The 26,121-nt window shown below is 32.2% G+C and overlaps 1 protein-coding gene across 9 annotated transcripts in view; it reads left to right on the top strand.

Moving 5' to 3' along the window:
• The window catches only part of LOC143048298 (protein DOP1A-like), a 41,981-nt gene that overhangs the window by 2,195 nt on the left and 13,665 nt on the right, over positions 1 to 26,121 (top strand). For 7 of the 9 annotated variants that reach the window (XM_076221901.1, XM_076221900.1, XM_076221898.1 and 4 more), the window contains exons 2-17: positions 826 to 988; positions 1,667 to 2,019; positions 3,555 to 3,744; positions 4,414 to 5,235; positions 6,026 to 6,046; positions 9,186 to 9,365; positions 10,442 to 11,093; positions 11,678 to 11,931; positions 12,666 to 12,818; positions 13,325 to 13,428; positions 14,537 to 16,411; positions 16,773 to 16,983; positions 18,299 to 18,472; positions 19,592 to 19,720; positions 21,131 to 21,277; positions 22,848 to 23,008. In XM_076221901.1, the coding sequence (XP_076078016.1) occupies positions 836 to 988; positions 1,667 to 2,019; positions 3,555 to 3,744; positions 4,414 to 5,235; positions 6,026 to 6,046; positions 9,186 to 9,365; positions 10,442 to 11,093; positions 11,678 to 11,931; positions 12,666 to 12,818; positions 13,325 to 13,428; positions 14,537 to 16,411; positions 16,773 to 16,983; positions 18,299 to 18,472; positions 19,592 to 19,720; positions 21,131 to 21,277; positions 22,848 to 23,008 (5,579 nt within the window). In that variant the 5' untranslated portion in view covers positions 826 to 835. The remainder of the gene's footprint in view (positions 1 to 825; positions 989 to 1,666; positions 2,020 to 3,554; positions 3,745 to 4,413; positions 5,236 to 6,025; positions 6,047 to 9,185; positions 9,366 to 10,441; positions 11,094 to 11,677; positions 11,932 to 12,665; positions 12,819 to 13,324; positions 13,429 to 14,536; positions 16,412 to 16,772; positions 16,984 to 18,298; positions 18,473 to 19,591; positions 19,721 to 21,130; positions 21,278 to 22,847; positions 23,009 to 26,121) is intronic. The other 2 variants (XM_076221899.1, XM_076221902.1) reach the window with 1 other exon arrangement.

Below are 26,121 nucleotides of genomic sequence, written 5' to 3'. Positions count from 1 at the left end.
CCATTCATCCCTATATATCAAAATCAATAAATTGAGAAATATTATCAACATCATGAACATGATCATGTTTATGTATAAATTTAATGATGTAAAAAAATCAGTGCACTTGCTAAAATTGCTAAACATGATACATGATATAATAAAAGAATGGTCAGACTTAGTAGAAATACATGTACTTTTGCTGCACATTTCCAACAGTGACTGTCACTGTAAATTACACTGCAATTGCAGCTGATATTTTATGTATGCAAAATACCTGATAAGCTCTTCATTTTGATGTTTGAACTTTAAACAATTGTCTTATACATCTGTTCATGTGAATACATTTTAATGTGTCTTTTCTCTGTTTTGTTATACGACCGCAAAAAATAATTTGTTTAATTATTGTTGTGTTGTATAACCAGTGGAAGCTTTACTCCATGGTTTACTAAAGGGCCTTAGTGGCCAAGTGGTCTCAATAGTTATACTTCTGTAATCAGAGTGTTGTATAACCAGTGGAAGCTTTACTCCATGGTTTACTAAGGGCCTTAGTGGCCAAGTGGTCTCAATAGTTTAACTTCTGTAATCACTAGCCAGTCAACATTGAGGTTGTTGTAATCACTAGCCAGTCTACATTGAGGTTGTGAGTTTGACTCTATTCTTGATTGACTAGGATTGTCAGTTTTCCTATCAAAGATCTGTGGTCTTCTCTGCGCACTCTGGCTGCCTCCACCAATAAAAACTGGTCTCCACAAAATAGGCTTAAGTGGCGTTAAAAAACCAACAATCTATCATTCCATGGTCTACCTGAAAAGAAAACCCAGATTTATTTTTTTTATCTTTCAGGTTATAAAAGATGAGTGCTTTAACTATCTTGGCAGAGGAGTGTGAACTACTGAATGATTCCAAGTACAGGAATTATATCACACAGGTGGAAAAAGCTCTCAGAAGCTTTGAAAATACAAGTGAATGGGCAGACCTTATATCAGCTTTAGGAAAGTTAAATAAGGTATATATCAATAACAAAATAGCATCATTAAGGCAACCAAGCAATACTTCCTACTTTATGTTCTATGATTTTTAAATGAGACAAAACAAGAATGTGTCCATAGTACACGGATGCCCATTTCACACTATAATTTTTCATGTTCAGTGGACTCTGAAATTGGGGTCAAAACTTTAACTTGTAATTAAAATTAGAAAGATCATATCATAGGGAACATGTGTGTTAAGTTTCAAGTTGTTGTGACTTCAACTTCATCAAAAACCACCTTGACCAAAAACTTTAACCTGAACGGACGCACGAACAGAGGCACAGACCAGAAACCATAATGCCCCTCTACTATCGTAAGTGGGGCATATATTGTAGGTGGGGCATAAAAATAAACTTGTGTGTAAAAGATTTTCTTCCTAAATTTTTTGTTTAGATTAAAGGTTTAATATAAATCAAGCAATATATATATATAGTGTAACATCAAAACTGTTAATTGTAAAATATGTTCATGATACATGTGATATTCTACTTACTGTTGGTAAATGGCAATGTTTTTTTTTTGTAATATAAAGTACAAATTTGGAGGGTTAATTAAAATGACAGACAGCAAACAAAAGCAGTCCTAAATGAAGGTATTAATTTTAGTGAGATTTTACTGTAAATTTATCTGACAACTATATTTGATTGTTATAGGTTCTGTTGGCTCATGTGAAGTACCCAGTGATACCAAAGAGGGTAACTATAGGCAAACGTCTAGCACAATGCCTACATCCAGCTTTACCTAGTGGTGTCCATCTGAAAGCATTAGAAACATATGACATCATCTTCAAATGTATAGGAACACAGAGATTAGCCCAAGATCTGTTCGTTTACAGTGCTGGGCTATTTCCTTTACTCAGCCATGCCGCTATGAATGTCAAACCTGTGTTATTGTCAATATACGAGAGACATTTTGTAGCACTGGGTAAACACATTAAACCTGGTTTGAATGGAATGTTGTTAGGTTTATTACCAGGTTTAGAGGAGGGTTCAGAGCATTATGATAGGTAGGAATTAATAGAATTTCTATATACATACTAATATATATGTAAAATAAGAACCTCACAAATGTTTAAAAAAATGAAAATTATCTGTTGTTAACATACACTGTACATTATATCTATGGAAAGGAGTAGGGTCTTTCAAAGAAGGTCTTTACTTCAAACTTGGTTCTAAAACCAAATGATAGCTCATTGAAAAACTAATATTTTCAATCATGAATTTACAAATTGTTAGTTGAAATAAAAAAAAAGGTAGTTTACTTACAGATAAATCTTAAAAAACCAATACATATTAATCTGATATTGAAAAAATATTGGGTTATGCAAGTTGAAATAAAAAACAAAGTATTTTACTTACATATTAATTTTGTAAAAAATAACTATACATGTTGAAACAATGTAACATCTTTTTTGAATATCTACAATAAGTTAATATTGTACAATAAATGTATACACTATTTGACAAAAATATTAATTTCTTTATTGAAAGTTTTCAGAAACATGTAAATGTAAACTGACATATATTTTCTACATTTATAACTTTTATATTGTAGGACCAACAGTTTATTGGAAGACCTATGTGAACAGGCTAATGCTGAATACTTTATAACTTTTATATTGTAGGACCAATAGTTTATTGGAAGACCTATGTAAACAGGCTAATGCTGAATACTTTTACAACTTTTATATTGTAGGACCAATAGTTTATTGGAAGACCTATGTGAACAGGCTAATGCTGAATACTTTATAACTTTTATATTGTAGGACCAATAGTTTATTGGAAGACCTATGTAAACAGGCTAATGCTGAATACTTTTATAACTTTTATATTGTAGGACCAACAGTTTATTGGAAGACCTATGTGAACAGGCTAATGCTGAATACTTTATAACTTTTATATTGTAGGACCAATAGTTTATTGGAAGACCTATGTAAACAGGCTAATGCTGAATACTTTTACAACTTTTATATTGTAGGACCAATAGTTTATTGGAAGACCTATGTGAACAGGCTAATGCTGAATACTTTATAACTTTTATATTGTAGGACCAATAGTTTATTGGAAGACCTATGTAAACAGGCTAATGCTGAATACTTTTATAACTTTTATATTGTAGGACCAACAGTTTATTGGAAGACCTATGTGAACAGGCTAATGCTGAATACTTTATAACTTTTATATTGTAGGACCAATAGTTTATTGGAAGACCTATGTAAACAGGCTAATGCTGAATACTTTTACAACTTTTATATTGTAGGACCAATAGTTTATTGGAAGACCTATGTGAACAGGCTAATGCTGAATACTTTATAACTTTTATATTGTAGGACCAATAGTTTATTGGAAGACCTATGTAAACAGGCTAATGCTGAATACTTTATAACTTTTATATTGTAGGACCAATAGTTTATTGGAAGACCTATGTAAACAGGCTAATGCTGAATACTTTTACAACTTTTATATTGTAGGACCAATAGTTTATTGGAAGACCTATGTGAACAGGCTAATGCTGAATACTTTTACAACTTTTATATTGTAGGACCAATAGTTTATTGGAAGACCTATGTAAACAGGCTAATGCTGAATACTTTTACACCTGTTTATGGGAGTGTATAAGATCCTGTCCCAGTGTCAGATTACCAGCTATAACATTCCTTGTCTCACATTTTAACAAGAAGAAATCAATGGAAGATCAACTGTATATGATGGGACTAAATATTGACCTTTTGGTAGTATTTTATGCTAATTTTAGCAAACTTAACAATAAAGATGCATACTACCTTTGTTCTTCACCTTTAATAGACATTTAAGTATGAATATAATCATGATTATTTTTTTTCAATACATCTGTAGTGGATTGCATATTGAAAGCACTGGAGACAAGTTATCAAACCCAGTAAATGATATTTTTTTAACATGGATATGCCACTTCATTTGGAACTCTGATGTATAGCTGTCTTAAGCTTATTGCCTATTGGCAATCTTACCACATCTCCTTATTAGGCTTATACGATATCAATAACATAATTCCAATGTGCAAGATGTGTTCAATATAAACACTGATTTAATAAGTTGATTTCTGACATAATATATAGCATTGTACCTGTTGATTTGCATTATTTTTGTGTTTGTTTAGTTATATATAATACATTTAAGAAGGTCTTAATTTAAAAGTCATCATTTTCCTGTTTCTATATGTCAATCATACAAAAAAAAACAAATAGACTGGAAAAAGCAATAAAATATAACTTATTTCTCTTCTTTTCATTACTTAAAAAAATGTTAAATACATGTGCTTTATTGTGTTAAGTACAAGCTGATCATATGCTTCAATGTCAATGTGATTGTTTTACGATTTGTAACTTTTGTAATGTTCCATTCTTTTTATGAATATTTAGGTTGAGGCTGTATGTAGTGCTGTACAAGATACTGTTGTTTTGGTTCAGAGAGTATTACTGGATTTCTTGTTACTTGCCTTCCCAATGCACAACAGTCAGCTGACAAAGTCAGACATGTCTAAAATTGTCAAAGCGGTGACCAATGTTCTTCTTCGAAGAGATATGTCTTTAAATAGGAGGCTGTATACTTGGTTTCTAGGAAACTCTGGTGCAGGTCAAGTTGTCATGGCAACAGAAATAGCTAAGAAACAACAACGTAGTGATAGTATATCTACTACAAGTGAAACAGATGTCAGCTATTTTCACTTGTACTCAAAAGATCTTTTAGTTCAAGCCTTAAAAAGTAAACTAGCAAATGTTGACAGTGACACATCTTTCTTAACTGGTAAAATATCCATATTTAAACCATTCCGTATTTTAATGAGTTTGCTAGACAAACCAGAAATTGGACCTGTTATTTTAGAAAATGTACTTTTATCAGTTTTAAGATGCCTTTATAAAGAATGTAAACAGTTAGATATTGTGCAATCTGCAGAAGTTAAAGCGTCAGAAAATCGTCACATGCTTAACAAACGGAATAGAACAGAATATGAGAAGGCATCCATGACGAAAGCAGAACTAATTAAGACATCAAACCTATTATTTAGTACATTTGAACCTTATTTTATATGGGACTATTTAGCCAGAATGTTTGAAAGTTCCTGTCTAGCCATGCATTCTGGGAAGAAGCTTGAAAGGACGTCATCTACAGCAGAAATGGATATTCCTCCATTGAAGGAGTTTTGTACACTGGTAGAGTTCCTATTAGAGGTTATATCATTGGTAAGACTAAGAGCTTTTTTGTTATGTTATATCTATATTGCAATTTGCATGAAAGAATAATAAGATTCCAGTTGTATTTTTCATTTATAATCCAAATCTTATGTTTTATCCAATATGTTTATCAGGACTTATACCAGGACTTAGCCAAAATACTTTCTTTTTCACTAATTGACCCAATACTGGTGGAACCAATTTGATCTGTTCCATTCAATGTTCTCGGCAGACACACTCAAAATATGATTCTTTACCGGTAAATGTTTTTTATCCTAGATTTTAATATTGACCTAGTACTGACATACATGTATATATTCATGAGTTTTTATTAGCACAACTTTATAGAGTAGAAAAATGATGTGAATATAAATAGTCTTGAATATGCATATGGCTTAGAATACAGAAATGTATTATATCTTGCACATGAAACAAAATAGTTACTTTTTCATAATATTGCATGTCTTATAGTATGGTAAAGTAAGTTTTATGCAATGTATTGGTTATGTGCATATATATATAATATGGTCAAGTAACTACTATGTATTGAATTCATGAAATAATTGTGTGTGTGTGGGGGGGAGTTGGGGGGTTGGAAGGCATATTTTTTTTTTAAATAATTTATGCACGGTGGGGTCTAATAAAAGGTGCCTTGTGACCCCCCCCCCCCCCCCCCCATTACATTTATTTTTGAAACAGCCCTTACAAAAATTATGGTTTTTCTTTCTGAATTTGTTAATGAGTGTATCTGAACTAACAATTTGTGTCTTAAGTGCTTATTTAACAATATATGTTCCAGAATTGTCAGTTATTTATCGGAGTAAGTAATATGGTCTGTTCACTGGGAAATTGAGATTCTTTGAAAAAAAGATTCAACATCTTTTCTACAGCTCATTATCTCAGAATGAAAGATGCTTCTATTCTACTGCTAAGAATATCAGAACATAATGAACATTTATTTTAGTCATCGACATGGAAGTCATTTAAAATTAAAGAAACTGGCTTGAAATGTACTTTTATGGCTGACTATAGGGTATGGATTTTCTCTCTGTTGAAATCCATTACTTTATGGGACATAAATTGCTTACATCTTCTGCATTTGAACTCTGGTGGATAGTTGTCTCATTGGCAATCGTATCACATCTTATAAATATTGTATTGTATGATTCATGCCTTTCCATTGCATGAAAAGAACCTACATGTACTTTACTGTCATGAATAAAAATATATAATATTCATGAAAAGACTTGCTTTGTTTGATTTTAAAACAAAACATCTAACAATTGTGATTTTTTAAAAAAGCTACATTTTGGACATCCATGTTTACAGGACAGATACAATGTACAGTAATAGTTTATATGCATGTAAAACTTCTTATAAACGATACATTTGTACCTCCTTTCTTGAAGTATCTTAACACTATTAACAATTTTAAGACAATTAATTTGATAAATACTTTAAGCTGATTTTGGGAAACTTCCTTTTGATTTTTTGAATATTTTAGGTGTGTCATTCCAGAGTTATCTTACTTTAACTGTCAGATTTAAGTTATTTTCTTTTACATAATGTGGATTCCTTTATTTCCTTGGATACCAATTTAATAAGGAAAACTTACATGTTCGTGGTTATTTAATTTCCTGTTTTTTTCGAAGTTTGCATTCAAGCCAATAGAAAATTTGTTATTTGTTGTACATTTGATTTCGTGGTTCACCTCACTAAGCTGTACCCACAAAATCCACCGAAATTGGTATCTAACGAATAATAACACAAAATCCACCGAAATTGGTATCTAACGAATAATACTGAATCCACAGTACAATAAGTCATGTTACATGTGTTAGTATAATTGGAGAGATTTACCTCAATCTTATACAGTTGTTGGAAATGCTTAAAGTAAGACCTGTACACTTGATTCTGATAAATTTCCCAATATTTATTATAGAGTTTTGAGACTTTTCGTGTCATGTATAAGGTAATATTTCTCACGCAATGCACTAGCTCTAAAATGCTTGAATCAAACTACATGTACAAACTAAACACTGATGTTGGGAATGGTAAAACGTAGACTACTTTACTCTTTTTAGATTATTTTTTTCAGTCTGATTAATCATTGTTTTTGACCTCCAACAAATGTCCAATAATAATAGTTACTGTAATATTTTATATTCATATATTGGCTTAGAAGATCCTGATGTAACTTTTTTACAGGGCCAAGTTACTGGCTTCTGATTTTTAACATTTTACAGTTCTTCTATAAAAACATGCAAAACAAAACATTGATCAACTTGCTTACTCTGTTTGCTTGGTTGTTTGCAGACAATAGGTAGGTGGAGTTTCTGTCTGTTTTTATATTTACTGGGATTTGATTGGACAATAAGAATTGACATGAAATGAATTTAATGTTTATTGTCCAATCATATTCCAGTAAATAGTAAACACACTGAAATAGACTACCTAGGTACCTGTTGTTTACAAACATCCAAACAAATATAGCAAGCAAGTTAATCAATTGTTTGTTTTGCATGCTTTAAAAGAAGAACTGTAATAAATATTTTATTCTTGAAACCATTTTCATAAGCTTAACAAAGGGTGTAATATCATGAGTGTGTGCTGTTGGTGCTGCTATTTATTGACTCATTTAGTAGTCTGTACTGTCAGTCAGTCTTTCTGTCAATTCATTTTGGGTGTAATGTCAAATACTTTATATATCAGATTGCAACCTTACTTGAATGTATATCCACATGTAATCAGTGGAAAATTCTTTTTAATTTTGAGGTCAATTTCTCAAAGTTCAAGGTTATAGATACTTAACAAAGATCAACATTTGTGCAGAAAACTGGTTTTAGGATTCTCATTAAGCCTATACTGTATATGATGATATAGTTTGCCTAGGTTTTTTGGCACATATCATGAGATGAAGATTTCTTTGAATTTAAGGTCACTATGTCCAAGGTGAAGGTCAAAAGTACTAAGATTAGACCAAAACAATCATGCAGAAAGTTTCAGGTGGTTTCAAAATGCTAAATAAAGTACTTTTATATGATACACAATCTTAATTAAATATATGTGGTCACAGTTCATAACTATTAAATTAGATTGTATAAGATATATTACAGTTTAAAACCATACTAGAAACCATAACTGAAAAAAAAAATGCTATCAGTTTACTACAAGCTTTCTCCCTTTATATGGGGACTTGAGGTATGTAAGCCTGCTTACTAACAGTTATTTATTTTTTGCAGTCATTCAAGCATTTATTAATGGTATAGTTTTCACAGTTACACATATATAAAAAAAATTTACTGATGACTGTTAAACTATATATGGGAAAATATTGTTATGCACAACTTAGTTGTGTAGTACATTTATTTTAAACACTTTTCTTTTATATTTTACATTTCTGCTACCTTGAATAATATATTCTAATATGATGTTCCTCAAACTCTTTGAGTACACACCCATGATAAAATATTAATAAATTGAATGTCAGCTGTTTAACAATGTCATGATTTCTTTTGGCTGTTCTCATTGTGATATTTATGTTCCTAGAAGATCAAAATTCTTCTGGTTGAAATCATTTCCTTGTTAATTTAAGCAAGAAGTACATTTTCAATTTATTTTATATGCTTAGAGGTATAGGAGGAGGGTTGAGATCTCACAAACATGTTTAACCCCGCCGCATTTTTGCGCCTGTCCCAAGTCAGGAGCCTCTGGCCTTTGTTAGTCTTGTATTATTTTAATTTTAGTTTCTTGTGTACAATTTGGAAATTAGTATGGCGTTCATTATCACTGAACTAGTATATATTTATTTAGGGGCCAGCTGAAGGACGCCTCCGGGTGCAGGAATTTCTCGCTACATTGAAGACCTGTTGGTGACCTTCTGCTGTTGTTTTTTTCTATGGTCGGGTTGTTGTCTCTTTGGCACATTCCCCATTTCCATTCTCAATTTTATTTTGCAGGAGACATTTTTGGAGACACAAACAGAACATTTACCAGAACTGTTACGAAGAATAACTTTGAGTCTTGCACACCATTGTGACGATATTCATGATACAGACATCAAATCTACTCTACAGCTCTGTTCAAAACTTCTGTCCAAAGTACAACCAAGCATGAAGGTCATAGAAATGAAAGAGGAGGTATTATATGTAATTAGAATTGGCATAAAACCAGAACTAAAATGATTCACCTTCTACCATATACACGTAGACATTTGTAGATAATAAAAATAATTAAATAAAGCTCTATCAAAACTTTTGACCGTTGGAGAATTTTTTAAATGAATATTTAAGTTATCATTATAAATTTTAATCTGATGAATGATGTATTTGGAAATAGATTCAAGGTATACTTATTTACATGTAGATAGCCATACCATATGAAAAACTTGTTTGAACAGATAGACAAACCCTAAAAATATACTGTAAATATGGTAAAAGCAGAAATGTTTGTTTAAGTTATGCCCCACCTATGATAGTAGAGGGGCATTATGTTTTCTTGTCAGTGTGCATCCATCCATCCATCCGTCCATCCCACTTCAGGTTAAAGTTTTTTGGGCAAGGTAGTTTTTGATGAAGTTGAAGTCCAATCAACTTGAAACTTAGTACACATGTTCCTCATGATATGATCTTTCTAATTTTTATGCCAAATTAAAGTTTTGACCCCAATGTCATGGTCCACTGAATATAGAAAATGATAGGGCAAAGTTCAAGTGAAAGTTTTTGGTTAAAGTTTTTGGTCAAGGTAGTTATTGATGAAGTAGAAGTCCAATGAACTTGAAACTTAGTACTCATGTTCCCTTTGATATGGTCTTTCTAACGTAAATGCCAAATTAAAGTTTGACCCCAATTTCACGGTCCACTGAACAAGGAAAATGATAGTGCGAGTGGGGCATCCGTGTACTATGGACACATTCTTGTTTTCTTTATTCTGTAGATGGGTATGATAACACAAAGGAAAACCTGAAAGAAATTTTAAACTACAAAAAATACCCCATGATTTCAAATTCAGAAACAAAACCATGAAAATTAAGTTTCTGTAGTAGCTGTTTAATTAAAAGGTTAAGATATGAAAATAACATGCTGTATTAGATATGCCATAAAACAAGCTATCTGTTATAATACTCTTGGTCAAAATAGGTTAGTATTTATTTCCACACAAATTCACAAGCTGACAGTTCAGACTATAATTTCATAGAATTTGTCTCCTTTTTCAGGAGGATGATGCATTTCCAATGGATGACTTAAGTTTAAAGGATTTTCAGTACCAAACAGATGAGAACACCCAAGATAAACATAACAGTACAAACAACACTAAAATCAATGAAACTAGAATAAAAAGTGATGAAAATGACAATCTTAAGGCTAACCAATCAGAGGAAGAACAGAGAGCCAATGATGTTCAACTGAATGGTGATGTTGCTGATTATTTACAGAAATCTGAAGAATTCCTACGCAATAGTGTTCCAAGATCTGTCAGTAACTCATCCATATCAAAAAGAATTAGTGGACCTATAAATTTGATGCAGAATTGTGTTGAATGCTTTCAAATGTTCTTCAACACATTTGCAACTTGTAAAATATTAAAAAGTGAATCATTATCCAATAAATGTGTGCAGTCCTTAACCTTGCCACAATACTCTCGTAAATCCAGCAGTTCAGACTCTTTGTTGTATGATTGTTCTAAAAATAGCAAAGATGAGGATTCCAAAGGGAACCAATCAGAAACAGTGACACAGTTAAATTTAGATTTGACAGATGATACAATAGAGACATACACTTGTGCATGCAAGCTATTGTTGGAGTTTTCCAGCTTTCCTATATACTGTACAGACTTCCATAAGATGTTATATAAAACATGTAGTCAAGGTAACAGTATTTTATAGCTGATACTTACATGCATCTGATCACCATGCTTAACTTTCTAAACTTAATTATATTTGAGAAACTTTAATAATTGACCCCACTACAATTTCTTTTGTAGATAAGGGGGAAGGCAATACCAAACCATTGTAGACCAAAGTTTTGTTCATTATTATATGATGCATGTTATTCTTTTTACAATTTTATCATGTTTATAGAACTATTCATCCTAGTAAAGATTGTAGTTTAGGAAATAATATTCAAACTTTTTAATAGTTTATATAATGCATGTTTTCTATCAATTGCTGAACAGCATAATGTCATTGTTATTTCCATGTTTTAAAACTTCATGTTTTCTTATATTTCTTTTATGTAAGTAATCAATATTTTAACATTTGACGATTGAAATATCTTCTTTAAATCTTATCTTAATTGCAAGTAGAAGAAACAGACCATTATGTTAATAAAATTTGTAGATGAGAAATGGGCATGGTTTTTGATGGTAAAGTCATTATGAAATGCATGAAGTATTTGGGATGTGCCAGGAACTTTAGATCAATAATGAATTAAAATGATTATATATATTCCAGATGAAAGTTATCACCTTCCTCCATGGTTACAAGATCTGATGACCTGTGCTTGTTTTGTGAACAACTTTAGTATCCAGAGCTCCTCTATATCCGCCATGTTGGATTTGATAATCCTGACTCAATCTGTCCAGTCAGCTAGTGACAGTTCTGAAGGTTCCAAGCTGTATTGTGAGGGGATGGTTTCTGTTTTGATCTTACCTGCCCTACCACCAGTCCACTTAAAGTTTATTGATGAAAAGACATGTTTTTATAAGGTTAAGTATTGTTCCATGAAAACATTTTGTTACACTGCTTCTCTAAAAACTTTGAAAACAGTGTGTTTTTTTTGTGGTTTAAACCCATGTAAACCACCATGTTAAAAATAGCACACACACTACATCCATTCTACCAGACTGTCTCTGGCTGAAACGTCACCTGAGCATGACTTAAGTTAGAATTAGAAATCCATACAACCTAGAAATCTTACTTATTCTATGCAATGAGGTGTCTACTATTTTACTAACTATACATGAAGATGACTGTTATTTACATTTAAAGATTGAAAATGTAGGGGATCAAAGAGTTTTTTGACATATTCATAAATGATTCACATTTGGGAGATTTTGATCTTTTAAAAGCAACAAAATTAAAATAAGAAGATTTAGTATAACTGGTAGTTAAATAAATATCCACCAGAGACCAAATGAGTTGGAAGGAAGCATCTGAATGGCACCTGGCGGCCTTAAAAACCGAGTAAAACCCATACTATAAAATATAATATCTATATAAAATGCATGAAAAAATGTTAAACAATTTATACAAGTAAACCAACTACCTGACTTACAAATGTATAAAATGATAATGAAAAACAAATATGATTGACATGAGACCAAACAAAATTATTGAATCAGAGGCTCCTAACTTATTACTAAATTAAAACCCTAAAATATGAAAACTATTGACAGTTTATTTGAAAGTAGTATTTTAATCTTTTCAATTGTCATTTCAGAGAATAGCAGAAATTCTTTGGGATTATTTAGCAGAAGACAGACAGAGGTACCATCAGAGGAGTGTAGAACTGTTTAATCTTCTACATCAAGTGGCGCCATCTAGCTGGACATGTGAAGATGTGATCGGACAATCTATGGTGTCTAGTGATGAGGTATGAATTAAATGTTTGATAGAATGCATGTCAAACATATATATTAGTATTCTGATATATTATGGTTTCAAATGAGTATTTATGTGCTTAAGAGCAGTTATAAATCCTTTGGATGTCTGTTATGAGGTATATAGTTTATATGATAGAGGATTTCATGAGTCAGTTCAATGTATCTTATGGACAAAATCTCCTAATAAATATAGAAAGTTAGCAGGTCTTCTGACATTTCCTTTTATCTGATCAAATTTCTAATAAGTTCACACTTGCTTAAGTATTTGCTATTTTCAACATAAATACATGTATTATGCTGTTGAATAATTTTAATTTTAACTGTACAACCTTATTTTTACAGAATCCAAATTGTATTTATCTTATCTTAGGACATTAAGCAACTGTCAACTTTTCACTGTTCTATTTTTCTTTAATTGATTTATAGATGTTCAATGGAAATCACATTAACACTTTTGAGTTGTACATATAACTGAATACAGTGCTATTTATTTCAGAAACGAAGAATTTCAGCTTTTAAGAAGTTTACCATTCTATGGCATATCACAAGAGATATTAGATCAGATATGACACCAGGCCATTCACCTAGAACATTTGATAGGTAATGTATAGCTGTAATTAATTTGAAATATAAAAAGGGAAAGGAATGATCATATAGATAATATGTACATATTAACAAATTAGGCATATCAGTAGCATGAGTATCGAGTGCTTTTCCTGTTTCATAATAAAACTGATATTTATTTATTTTTGTTAAAAAGATAAACCTCTTAGAATTAACATTTCTTGTTTAGTATTATCTAAAAAAAAAGGTAATGTAGAAAGAAAAATAACTAACATTTTTAGTGTCAGATGACAATATACTACAAATGTATTGCACAAGATATAGCTACTAGGACAATTATTTTACATACTCATTAACTAAAAACAGATTTTTTTTCAAAACTTATTGTTAGCTTGACAATTTTCAGGACAAACATATATTACCTGGCTGAAGAAATTTGGTTTTAAGGGCATACGATACAGTTACAAGGGAGGTAATGACGTTGCTAACGTAAATTGTTATTTTCGCGACGTCAAACTATGACTTATCGGGAAAAGATTCAGTTTTCGACTGATTTTTATCATTCAAACTGGTTTATCTTGAAAACCAGTTCATGGACCCCTCTTTTTTAAAATGCCATTAGGTTTGATTATGCGAGAAAGTTATGTGTGCCAATTTTCATGAAAACGTAAATAGTGCAAACTTTTTAAATTTGATAAATATACAGCAAAAAATGAGTTATTTCTGAATAACAAATGTATAAATATTAAGAATACTTATAAAATACAGAAACTACAAATTATTTAACAAAAAACAATTTGTGTTTATCTTTTAAAAAAAAAAGTTATGGCTTTCTTTCGAAAGTGGAAATACAGCCACAAAATTTCGACCTTATTTTACTCAAAAAGTAGCACATGAAGGTATATTTTTTATAACATATTGATTTAATCAGGAAAAAATAGTCTATATGGAAATTTTTATCAAAATGTAAATACAGGATCAAAACTGTATCGTATGCCCTTAAGTGCATTGCATTTAGTTTATGTTCTATCAGGCAGTTACTTAATTTATACAATAACTTTTCTATTTTAAATGAGGCGTTTGTGTGTGTGTGTAAACATAATTTTTTATTATATATATATATAAAGTCCTAATTTCTTTGAAGGTCAATGTTTGTGCTGTTAGACAGTTTAAAGGAGGATACCAGTGCCACCAAGACTATAACCAGTCAATGGTTGACCCATATAGTACAGCGTAACGATATCAGTCGAGTGTTTGTACCTTTGTTATCCATGCTTCTACACCCAGATACTGCTAGAGTGTCAGTGCAACATGTTAATTTTCACAAACCTAAAAAAATCAAACTTTCTGAGTCAAATGAAGTAGATAATAGTGAGGCACAGATTTACGCTATAAGTAGTGAAGGTGGTAACATCATATATCATGTTAATACTGACGGCAAAAAACTGTCAGGAAAATCAGCTGAAAACCTAAAGTCTCTCTCCATGGTCATGAGTGATAGAGGAATGACAACAATAGCCCCTTCTGACCATGACTTTTCATTTGACAAGGTCAGACCTGATGACCTTAACCTTCGATTAAATCCATTTGGTTCTGAGAGTTCTTTGGATAGTAGGGAAAGTTTTGATGCTACACCAACACAGAGTTATGACATTAACTCATTCAAGAGACTCGATAAAAACACATGTGCTAAAGAAGGAATTGTATTTGATGGAAGTGATACTCCTCCAGAACCACCCCCTAGTGAACCAGTGTCTGAGGAAACAGACCCAGAAGATCTTGTTTCTGGAATATTAGACGAGTTACTATTTGTAGCATCTGACAGTGGTGAAGGTAGTTCAGCTCAAAAAGATGAGGATGACAAACAAAGGGAAAATACACTATCAAGAGAAAGTAGTGTTGATCAAGATATGAACAATATAGAAGGAAGTGGCATGGATATTGATTCTCCAACAGGGAGCGAACTTGACCTTGCAGGAAAAGGTCAAGGTGATTTTAGTGAAGCATCATCAGAAATACATAATTTACATATGCATCTTTTATTGTATACGCAGAAGTTTGATTACAAAAGAACAATGTATGCTCTGACTACAATTAAATCCATGTTATTAACTTGTCCCAGGCTTGTAGTAACGGCAATGGTCACGACCAGCATCAGTAACATTAGAACACAACAGCTTGCTAAATTGCAGTCATTACTTGCTCGGCACAGGAAGTCTGTCTTTGGCAAAAATTTCTTTGGCACACTGCCAGCAGACACTTTATCTAGTTACCGTAGCAATATGTTTATAGAAGTAGTTATTTCTGTTTGCCTGTATTTTATAAGAAGTTACTATCCTAATTTTACAATGAGTAAACTTTCACAAGAAGAATTAAATGGCAACAAAGAGGTTCACATACTGGCATGTGAAGTTTTGACATTACTTATGTCGGAACTTATTACGATTATGAGGGAAAGTGGTAAGAGTTTCATGTCTTACATCAAAGATTTATTAACAAGGTGTAAAGTACAAAAAGCACTATTACATTGTACACTTGCCTCTGTATACAATGCTAGGAAGAGATCTTCATCGGAAAATACACATAAAATATCAGAAACAATAATTGCTTTCAATGAGGAAAATTTAGATTCATCTGCAAATGAAACATTCCAAATAAGAGTTCTGAATTTGTTGCTAGTCTTAATTATGTTAGAGAATCGTATTTCCAAAATCCAAGGTGAACCTGATTCCTCAAAGATTTCAGATTGGGAAAGATCCAAGATAGTATTCCACTCGTCTTTGACGTCTGCTAAATATGCTCATACTTTACCCATAGTGCAGCAGGGGATGTTTGTATCATGTATATTAAGTGCATTCAAGCAGCCTCACATGTGTCATATGCATAAACAATGGATTGCCATGGTAACCTCGTCACTTCCATATATGGGCAGAGCTTTGTCGTCAATAGTGATGTGTGTGGTATCACAGCTTTGTCGGAATATTGAGGCTCTAGCAGCAGCATATGAAACTAGTCACAGGTAAATTTCCTCAACTAGTGGGGGAATATAAGAGCAATCAAATAAAGTAATTTTGGGGAAAAAAATATTTAGCAGTATTTTATTCTAACTTTAAAATGGGGGATATGAAAAATTTAAGGGGAACTATGAAAGACTTTTTTGAGTTACAAAAAAAAGTGAGCAATTGTTTTAGTAAATACTGGTTTTTTATTAAGTGAAAAAAATAATTGTCTTAGTAAATACTGGTTTTTCTATAAAATGGAAAAAATCAAATCTAATAAACCAATGAATACCAGAAACTAATTAAAATAACTACATGTAAAATGTTTGTAAGAACATCAGATGTAAGTATTTATACAATTTATTGAATTTTCATTTTTAGGACAAAGTTAGAGAGAATTCCTCCAGATCATGCTGTGAGTATGTTAGAAGGTCTGACCACAGTCTGTCACTACTGTCTACTGGATTCAGCCTCTCCTGTATCTGTAGGACTCCCAGCTCCTACCAGTAACACCATCACCACAGACTCAGCTAGTGCAGGACAGATACTCACTAACTTGATTCATGTCTTCAACCCTTCTGGTAATAACAGGGTAAGTAATAATTAGTTAAAGAGTTATAGGAAAACTATATTTGGTATGAGCGTACCTTGCAAGGTCCTCTTACCTGTCAGACAGTTTTCGCTTGACCTCAACCTTATTCCATGGATCAGTGAACAAGGTTAAGTATGGTGGTCAAGTCCATATACATTGTATATATATCAGATACTATAAGCAATAGGACTAGTATATTCTTGGTTAAGTCTGTTTCTTAGAAACTATGCACAATTAGTCAACTATTTTTAGTGTATTGAATGCTTATAAGATGTAAATGTATTTATTGTTTGGTTTATATGATCTTGACCTCATTTTCTTGAATCATGTTAAGTTTATGTGATAGTTGTAGTTAACTTTTATATTTAAGACTATCAACATAACATCAATGATTAGTAAAGACATTTCAGCATGTGCACTCTTGTGGTACTTTTAATTCCAAACTAGAACACACCCGTGATTGAATTAAAGTATATAACTATGCGCAAGCCTTATTTTAGTATTAGTATTGTCATCTGTTAAAGTCATGCCGATTATAAGATACACAGTTTTTCTCTGCTTTCAAGTCTTTCTGTTTGAACCCATCGAACTGGAACTTATCAATTATTGGTAATATTAATTATTTGGAAAACAAAAGATCCTGGAATGGAGTATTTTTTAATCAACAGCATTGTCCTATATAAGTTATAAGTAAAGTTTAATTCTTTGCCTCGCTGTTTTACGTCATGCCCACTAACAAATTGAAAACTGTACCTATACGCCTTATTTTTAGTCCAGATTTTTAGTATTCGTATTGTTATCTTAGAAAGTCTAACTGATTAAAATACTACAATAGGTAACAATTTGACAATTTAGTAGTGTCAACCCTGTGGTTATGACCCGTGTATATAGCATATTAATCCTGAATACGTTTGGTGGTGTGCCTGTCAGATGCGGAACGTACAGATAAGGTAATAGGTAACAGGTGAATATACTATTGGTATCGGTAGCGGACTCGACCCGGAACTTCTTCATTATTGGCAATATTAATTACGTGGAAAACAAATGGGCCTGGAGTGGTGTAATTTTTAATCTACACCTTTGTACTATATTAGTTATATATAAAGTTGAATTCTGTGATTCGTTGTTTTTTAATACGTGATGACGGCTGACAAATTGGACCTCATAATTTTAGTATTATAGATATGTGAATATCAGTTTGTCTCTAGGAAAATGATGTCATTTTGGATTAGAAGTTTATATTTTACTGATAGTATCAGCAATTTTTTTATTGTATTTTGTGACTAGAAATAATTTTACAAATTACATTTCCTAGGATGTCAGCCCACAAAGAGATCTTGGTCCTAAGGCACCAATCATGGAAGCTAGGCGTTCCCTACTCAGTATCCTGCCAAGAATTATAGCATGTATGACAGCTTTATGGAAAGCTTCAGATTCAGCAGAAAAAAGTAAAACTAATCAACAGAAGTATATCATAGGGAGCCCTAAGGTAGGAAGTAATCTGGAATCATCAGATCCATATACGTTTATTATCATGAACAATTGTTTGTGTAGGTTTCTTAGAGTGGCATAATTATTTTATTAAAATTTGTTGGCCTTTATTTAGAAAGCGTCACATAAAGATACTGTAAATTCAGAAATTATTGTGTGCACTTAAAATTATTGCGATTTTGTCATTTTAGACTAAAATGTGATTTTAAATTTTGCCTATACATTTAATTTATAAAATAAAAATGAGAGGTTAAATTATTTAGATTTTAAACCGTCACATTTTTAAAAGCAATAATAAAAACATCTCAATAATTTCTGAATTTACAGTACCAGTACTGACAATGTAACATTTATCTGATGTTTAAACAGATGCTGTAACGGGTTATAGCATATATATATATATATATGGAAATAAGATTTTAAAGTATTGCCAATGGATTTGATGATACATTTTTTTAGGAAAAACAATTTTTATGCCCCACCTACGATAGTAGAGGGGCATTATATTTTCTGGTCTGTGACTCCGTTCGTTTGTTGTACCGTCTGTGCGTCCGTTAGCTTCAGGTTAAAGTTTTTGGTCAAGGTAGTTTTTGAAGAAGTTGAAGTCCAATCAACTTGAAACTTAGTACATATGTTCCCCATGATATGATCTTTCTAATTTTAATGCCAAATTAAAGTTTTGACCCCAATTTCATGGTCCACTGAACATAGAAAATGATAGTGCGAGTGGTGCATCCGTGTACTATGGACACATTCTTGTTTTAAATAAATAAATGTAACACTTCACAATCTGCTTGCCTTTCTGATCTCCCAAAATGAAGTAACATTAAAATGATCTTTCCAAATTTCAGGAGCTTTTGGTCAATTTTGAGATTGATGAAATATTCTTGCATTTTTTGAAGTTAACTAAAATTTTCAAAATCTTTCACAACATTTTTTGAGAGATAGGTGAGCAAAAGCAGAATCACTGTGCCCCTTTTCCAGGTTGAACTAACTAAAACCCTTTTTTTCTTTTTTGAACATATGCTCATAGACCTTCATGGATAAGAATTAAGAATTGCTAATGAGCCATGCAGTTGTATAAAAAATTATCATTATCATCATTCTCTTTGCACAGGTTATAAAACAACAGATAATAGCGTTTCTGAGTCCTATATCTGTACCTCATGGAAACAATTTACTTGGAGCAGTGGCAGTTACTTGGAATGATTACAGAAAGAAACCAGTACTGGGTATGTCTAAAAAGGTTAGTACAGTTGTATACTTATTGTGTCCCTTTATCTCAAAAATAACTTATTTTTATGCCCCACCTACGATAGTAGAGTGGCATTATGTTTTCTGGTCTGTGCCTCCGTTCGTCCGTCCGTCCGTCTGTGCCTCCGTTCGTCCGTCCGTCTGTGCCTCCGTTCGTCTGTTCCTCCGTTCGTCCGTCCGTCCGTCTGTGCCTCCGTTCGTCCGTCCGATTAAAGTTTTTGGTCGAGGTAGTTTTTGATGAAGCTGAAGTCCAATCAACTTGAAACTTAATACACATGTTCCATTTGATATGATCTTTCTAATTTTTATGCCAAATTAAAGTTTTGACCCCAATTTCACGGTCCACTGAACATAGAAAATGATAGTGGGAATGGGGCATCCGTGCACTATGGACATATTCTTGTTTAATTTTTTTATCTTTTTTTTGTTTTTCAATAGTGAGGATTTTACGTACTGTTGATTCGTTAATATTTGTTGGATACCAATTTTTTGTGGATTTTGTGGGTACAGGAATACCACAATATTAAAGGTTCAACAAATTACAAATATTCGAAGGGATTGTATGCAGACTTTACCAAAACCATGAAAATAAACACTTTTCAATCTCAGATAGAAAAAAATCACTTAGTGTTATAAATTATCTTAATTAATTTACTTAACAGCTCTTTTGTAATACAGAGCTGGTATGAAACAAGATATAAACATGTAATGTAAATATAAAATAGCATGGATAGCCAAAGTCATTGCAGAAAGATTTTATATGCCCCACCTATGATAGCTAGTAGAGGGGCATTATGTTTTCTGGTCTGTGCGTCCTTCTGTTTGTTCGTCTGTTTATCCGTGTGTCCATCCGTCCATCTGTCTCGCTTCAGGTTTAAGTTTTTGGTCAAGGTAGTTTTTGATGAAGCTGTAGTCCAATCAACTTGAAACTTAGTACAAATGTTGCTTATGATATGATCTTTCTAATTTTAAAGCCAAATTAGACTTTTGACCCCAATTTCATTGTCCACTGAACATAGAAAATGAAAGTGCGAGTTTCAGGTTAAAGTTTTTGGTCAAGGTAGTTTTTGATGAACGTGAAGTCCAATCAACTTGAAACTTAGTACACTTGTTCCCTATGGTATGATATTTTAAATTTTAATGCCAAATTAGATTTTTTACCCAATGTCAGGGTCCATTGAACATGGAAAATGATAAGTGCAAGTGGGGCATCCGTGTACTTTGGACACATTCTTGTTGTTTTTGAAAAAATAGGAATAAATGAAAACTAATTCTACAGAAGTAAGAACACTAAAGGTTATTAATACAAGTTTTACAAAATCAGTGGTGATTCATAGGTGATTATTTATAAATTAGAAAATATATCACTTCCTGTTCTAATTATGATATTATTATTTTATAGATGCAGTTAGCATCCTTACCAAGTGATGAACAATTACTTCTAGTCAATTTGATCAGTGCAATAAAAGTACTACCTACAGATACACTGGTACAGACCGTGAAACAAGTCATTAAACAACCTCCTCCATCAGAACTCAGTAAGGCAAAGGTAGGTTTACCAAATACAATACAAGTGCTACCTACAGATACACTGGTACAGACCGTGAAACAAGTCATTTAACAACCTCCTCCATCAGAACTCAGTAAAGCAAAGGTAGGTTTACCAAATACAATACAAGTGCTACCTACAGATACACTGGTACAGACCGTGAAACAAGTCATTAAACAACCTCCTCCATCAGAACTCAGTAAGGCAAAGGTAGGTTTACCAAATACAATACAAAAAAGTAAAATCACAAAAATACTGAACTTAGAGGAAAATCAATTCGGAAAGTCCATAATCACATGGCAAAATCAAATAACAAAACGCATCAAAAACGAATGGACAAGAACTGTCCTATTCCTGACTTGGAGTGCTACCTACAGACACATTGGTACAGACAGTGAAACAAGTCATTAAGCAACCTCCATCAGAACTCAGTAAGGCAAAGGTAGGTTTACCAAATACAATAAAGGTACTACCTACAGATACACTGGTACAGACAGTGAAACAAGTCATTGAACAACCACCTCCATCAGAACTCAGTAAGGCAAAGGTAGGTTTACCAAATTCAATAAAAGTACTACCTACAGATACACTGATACAGACCGTGAAACAAGTCAGGAAACAACCTCCTCCATCAGAACTCAGTAAGGCAAGGGTAGGTTTCATATGGAAGCTGAAGTTTTAAGAAATGTAAAATTAGTAATTGCCCTTGTGACTGAACCATTGAATTTAAGAGTAAAGATAGTCCCATTCAGAAAACAGGAAATCATTTGAATAAAAACAGATATTATAAATTCTATATTATCTTTTTATGCCCCATTTATGGGCATTATGTTTTCTGGTCTGTGCATCCGTCCGTCTGTTTGTTTGTTTGTTCGTTTGTCTGTTTGTTCGTCCGTTCGTTCATCCGTTCGTTCTGCTACAGGTTAAAGTTTTGGTTAAAGTTTTTGGTCGAGGTAGTTTTTGATGAAGTTGAAGTCCAATCAACTTGAAACTTAGTACACATGTTCCCTATGATATGATCTTTCTAATTTTAATGCCAAATTAGAGATTTTCCCTCATTTTTACGGTCCACTGAACATAGAAAATGATAGTCCTGATGGGGCATCCGTGTACTGGGGACATATTCTTGTTGTATATGTTTTTCATTATTACAGGCAGTTCAGCGACCTAAAGATGTGTAGATACTAAGTTTAACATTCTATATGATCAGGTGTATAGTTTTTTTTATTTGCATATCTTGTCTCATTTAGTATGCTAAAAGAGTGGGTTGCCATTGGTATTGAGTATTTTATATAGGGCAACCTTTAACTCTTAGACAAAAATGGAAATAAAATCAAAATTACGGAAATCATTTAGAAAACAGTTGAAGTAAGTGATAAAGTATTATTGAATTTCTTACTTACTGGTAGTACTTTCAGCCTCATATTCACTTTTGTTGTTGTATTTTGTCATAAGCTTGCACATCTCATTTAAAAAATTATCGCAATAATTTTTTTTCTTTCTGATCTATAAGTGGAACACCTTTGTTCTGAACATTGAAGTATACTTAATGTTTGCTATTTATTTTCAGAAAACTGCATCATTAGAAGTAAACATGTTGCAGTTCTTCTATGCGTATGTACAACAAGCTGCTGGTACCCAACTGTTAGATTCCTGGACTTCCTTAAGCTCTCTATTGAGAGATACCTTACAACTCAATATAACTCCATACGGAAAATTTCTTTTACTGCAGTAAGTTTATCATTACAATGTTACAATTTATTTCTGGGGGCTGTTAGAAAAAGAGAATTTGCTATGGATTTTGGATAACAGAAACCAACCACAAATGCTATGTAAAAATGTAGCTTGTTTGTTACCAAAAAAGTACTTTATTGTGCTATTCATTAAGGAACCTTTTTTTTAATGTGTATGTTAATTGTATATAAAAATTGGTAGCATGTTCACCCTGAGTGCAGAAGTTAGTAGCTTTAAACCTGGTAGTGTCAAACCAAAGACTTTAGAATTGGTATTTGCTGGTTCTCTGCTAAGTATGACACATTTAGGATAAAGATTAAAACTGTGTGGCGCTGAGTCAAAATAATGTGTCCAGGTAGGGTGACATGATTTCTTTAATTGATAAGTAAGTATAAGATTATATATAAGTTTAAGATTTGTATATAAAGTTCAACAATGTTCAGTTATACTCACTGACATAAAAGCTTTTGTAAAGTATTCTGTAATCAAATCTACTATATAAAGTAGTGTGTAAAAAAATGTATTCACTATGATTTGTTTGTATATTTACTTCTAAGATTTTTATATTGCTATATTATTTAAGATGTGACTAAACTTGAAGCAGAGTGAGAGCATATATTTGTATACTTAGCATGTCAGTGCTGGCAATTCCATAGTTTTTTGGAAAATGACGCATCAGCGGCATTGTTCCAATACCATTGACCAGAACAACAGGAAGTCGATTATTGCCTCCGCCTACCGCACTCGGTTTCATATTTACTATTTTACAAACTAACTGGTATCTGCTTGTATTCCGCTACACTCAAACAAAGTGTTGTAGTCGGAAGGGAACCAGTTTACATACTTTATTTTATTTACAACAAAAATGTTGACCTGGCCATAGAAAGACTTGTATAGTCCGCGGTTTTATTCTCCAAAATTGGACCTTCCAGAGGGTGTGCGGACTATAGAGTACAATAAGCAAGAAATAAGAGAACAAGTTCAATTTCGCGGCGAGGTGGTTTGTTTACGTTCCGCCATCTTTGTTATTGATATTGTAGAGGGCGCTCTGATCATTTTTCAAACTAATAATTTTAACTCATCCATATTAATAAGTTATTTCTATTTAATATCAAATTAAAACTGATAAATATAAAAACTAAACCTTTCATTACAAATTTCTCGTTTCTTTTCAATGCATTTGAAATAAACTGGTATCTGCTAGATTGAAACGATCCAAACATAGTAAAAAAGACAACCGTAAACCAGCTTTGAATTTGTAAACTACAAAACGTAATCGGTTATTATTCATTCCGTTTTGGGGTTTCATACCGACTTATATGGTTTGTATAAGCTTATGACCCTTCAAACATTAATGTGATAGGTATATTAAAGACTGTTTTACAAAAGGATGGAACTATTTTACTTTAAAAGTCGTATTATAGTGATATCTGTCATGCGCGGATTTCAACTCTCACCGGTTAATTTCTTCTTTTACACGTGCTTTTTAAACTTCCTGTTTAACCTAAAGGGAAAACGGTACTATTTATTCTGCCATTGGCGACAATGTTAACATTTTCTAAATTTACCACTTTTTAAGATAAAAACCTGGATAAAACAGTTATATGTTGTGCTATTACTTTATTACTCTGTTTTAAAAATTAAAGCCAAATAGTATCATGACCAACTTCCAACGGAGCTTGTTTATGTTATCCATGCCCACCGTCATTTTGCACCAAATTTATGAAATTTTGCAAGTCTTTTCGAATAATTCTCTAGAAAATATTTCAATAGGTTTTTAAATTTATATTGTAAATATACACACTGCAGTTATTCATAGATAAATAAAAAATATATTGTACCCTTACATCCAATCACAGCGCTCCTAATTTGACTTCCTTCACCTGCCTTGGGTACACAAAAGGCCAACCGAATGCTGGGAAAATTAAATACTACCGTTTTCCCTATACATCGCAAGTTTCAAAATTGTTTTTAAGTGATTTAAACTTATTTTAACAATCAAATAGCGTTCTAGAATCATTTTCAAGCAGTTTCTACTTCTGTTTGATGATGGAAAACAGGTTTTCTCAAGAAAATACCGCAAACGATCGCAGAGGATTTGAAATGTACAAGTCAAGTCGGCACCTGGTTAAATCACAACCTATTTGAAGTCTATTCGGCATCCAATAATATTTTCTATTCAATTAATTAATAACTCTTACCAAGTACATAGTTATAATGTTGTTGTGTATAAAGGTAAACAACGAAGCCCTTACCCAAGCTGTTGTATTAACAATGAGAAAATTAGAAAAATAAAATGGAAAACTATGAGTCCCTTTCAATAAATCAAACTTTCATGCCAAATAATTACCAAATTTAAGGTGTTTTTTTTTCAGGAAAGTTTAAACAGCATTTAACCAACAATCCTGGAAAATGCTCAACTGTTTAATAAAAAAAATGCATAAAAAAAATATCCAATCCCTCATATATATGATTGAAAATACACATTTAGTTGAGAAATATAAATATATACAAAATGTACATGAACCCCCAAAAATGTGAAAGTTAATATTTTTGGACAATCCCTTCTTTAGGTATTTAACTCTTTTTGCTTAAATACTGAAAAAAATTCTGGCAACCGATTTCTTATTTTTACTCTTTTTGCTTAAAATACTGTTAAAAATATATATTTAACATGGGTGACGAATTGACACTATCAGGTGTTGATTTAACCAGGTGCCGATTTGTCCAGGTGCCGATTTGTCCAGGTGCCAATTTAACCAGGTGCCGGTTTGACTAGAATTCTTTGAAATTACCTGAGTTTCATTAGACCTTTGATAACAGTAACAAAAAGATTATTTACCTAAAATTTTGTGGGAGAAGGGGGTTTGGACTATATACCAGTGAGAAATATACAAGCCTTTCTACGGTATTTATTTGTACAATTCAGGTAGTCTTGACCGATTCATTTGTCTTTAAAAAAAACAGTCAGTTGTCATCTTCACTCCACACACACACATATACGAATATCAATTATACGCTTACGAGACATGTTGCATTGTTAAACTAATTACGGTATGTGAAAATCAAGACTTGCATAAAAAATATCCCAATATTAGAGACAGTGGCGT

Source organism: Mytilus galloprovincialis, chromosome 10 (genome assembly GCF_965363235.1).
Source record: "Mytilus galloprovincialis chromosome 10, xbMytGall1.hap1.1, whole genome shotgun sequence".
NCBI classification, from domain to species: domain Eukaryota; kingdom Metazoa; phylum Mollusca; class Bivalvia; order Mytilida; family Mytilidae; genus Mytilus; species Mytilus galloprovincialis.
This window is presented reverse-complemented; position numbering and strand designations above follow the sequence as displayed.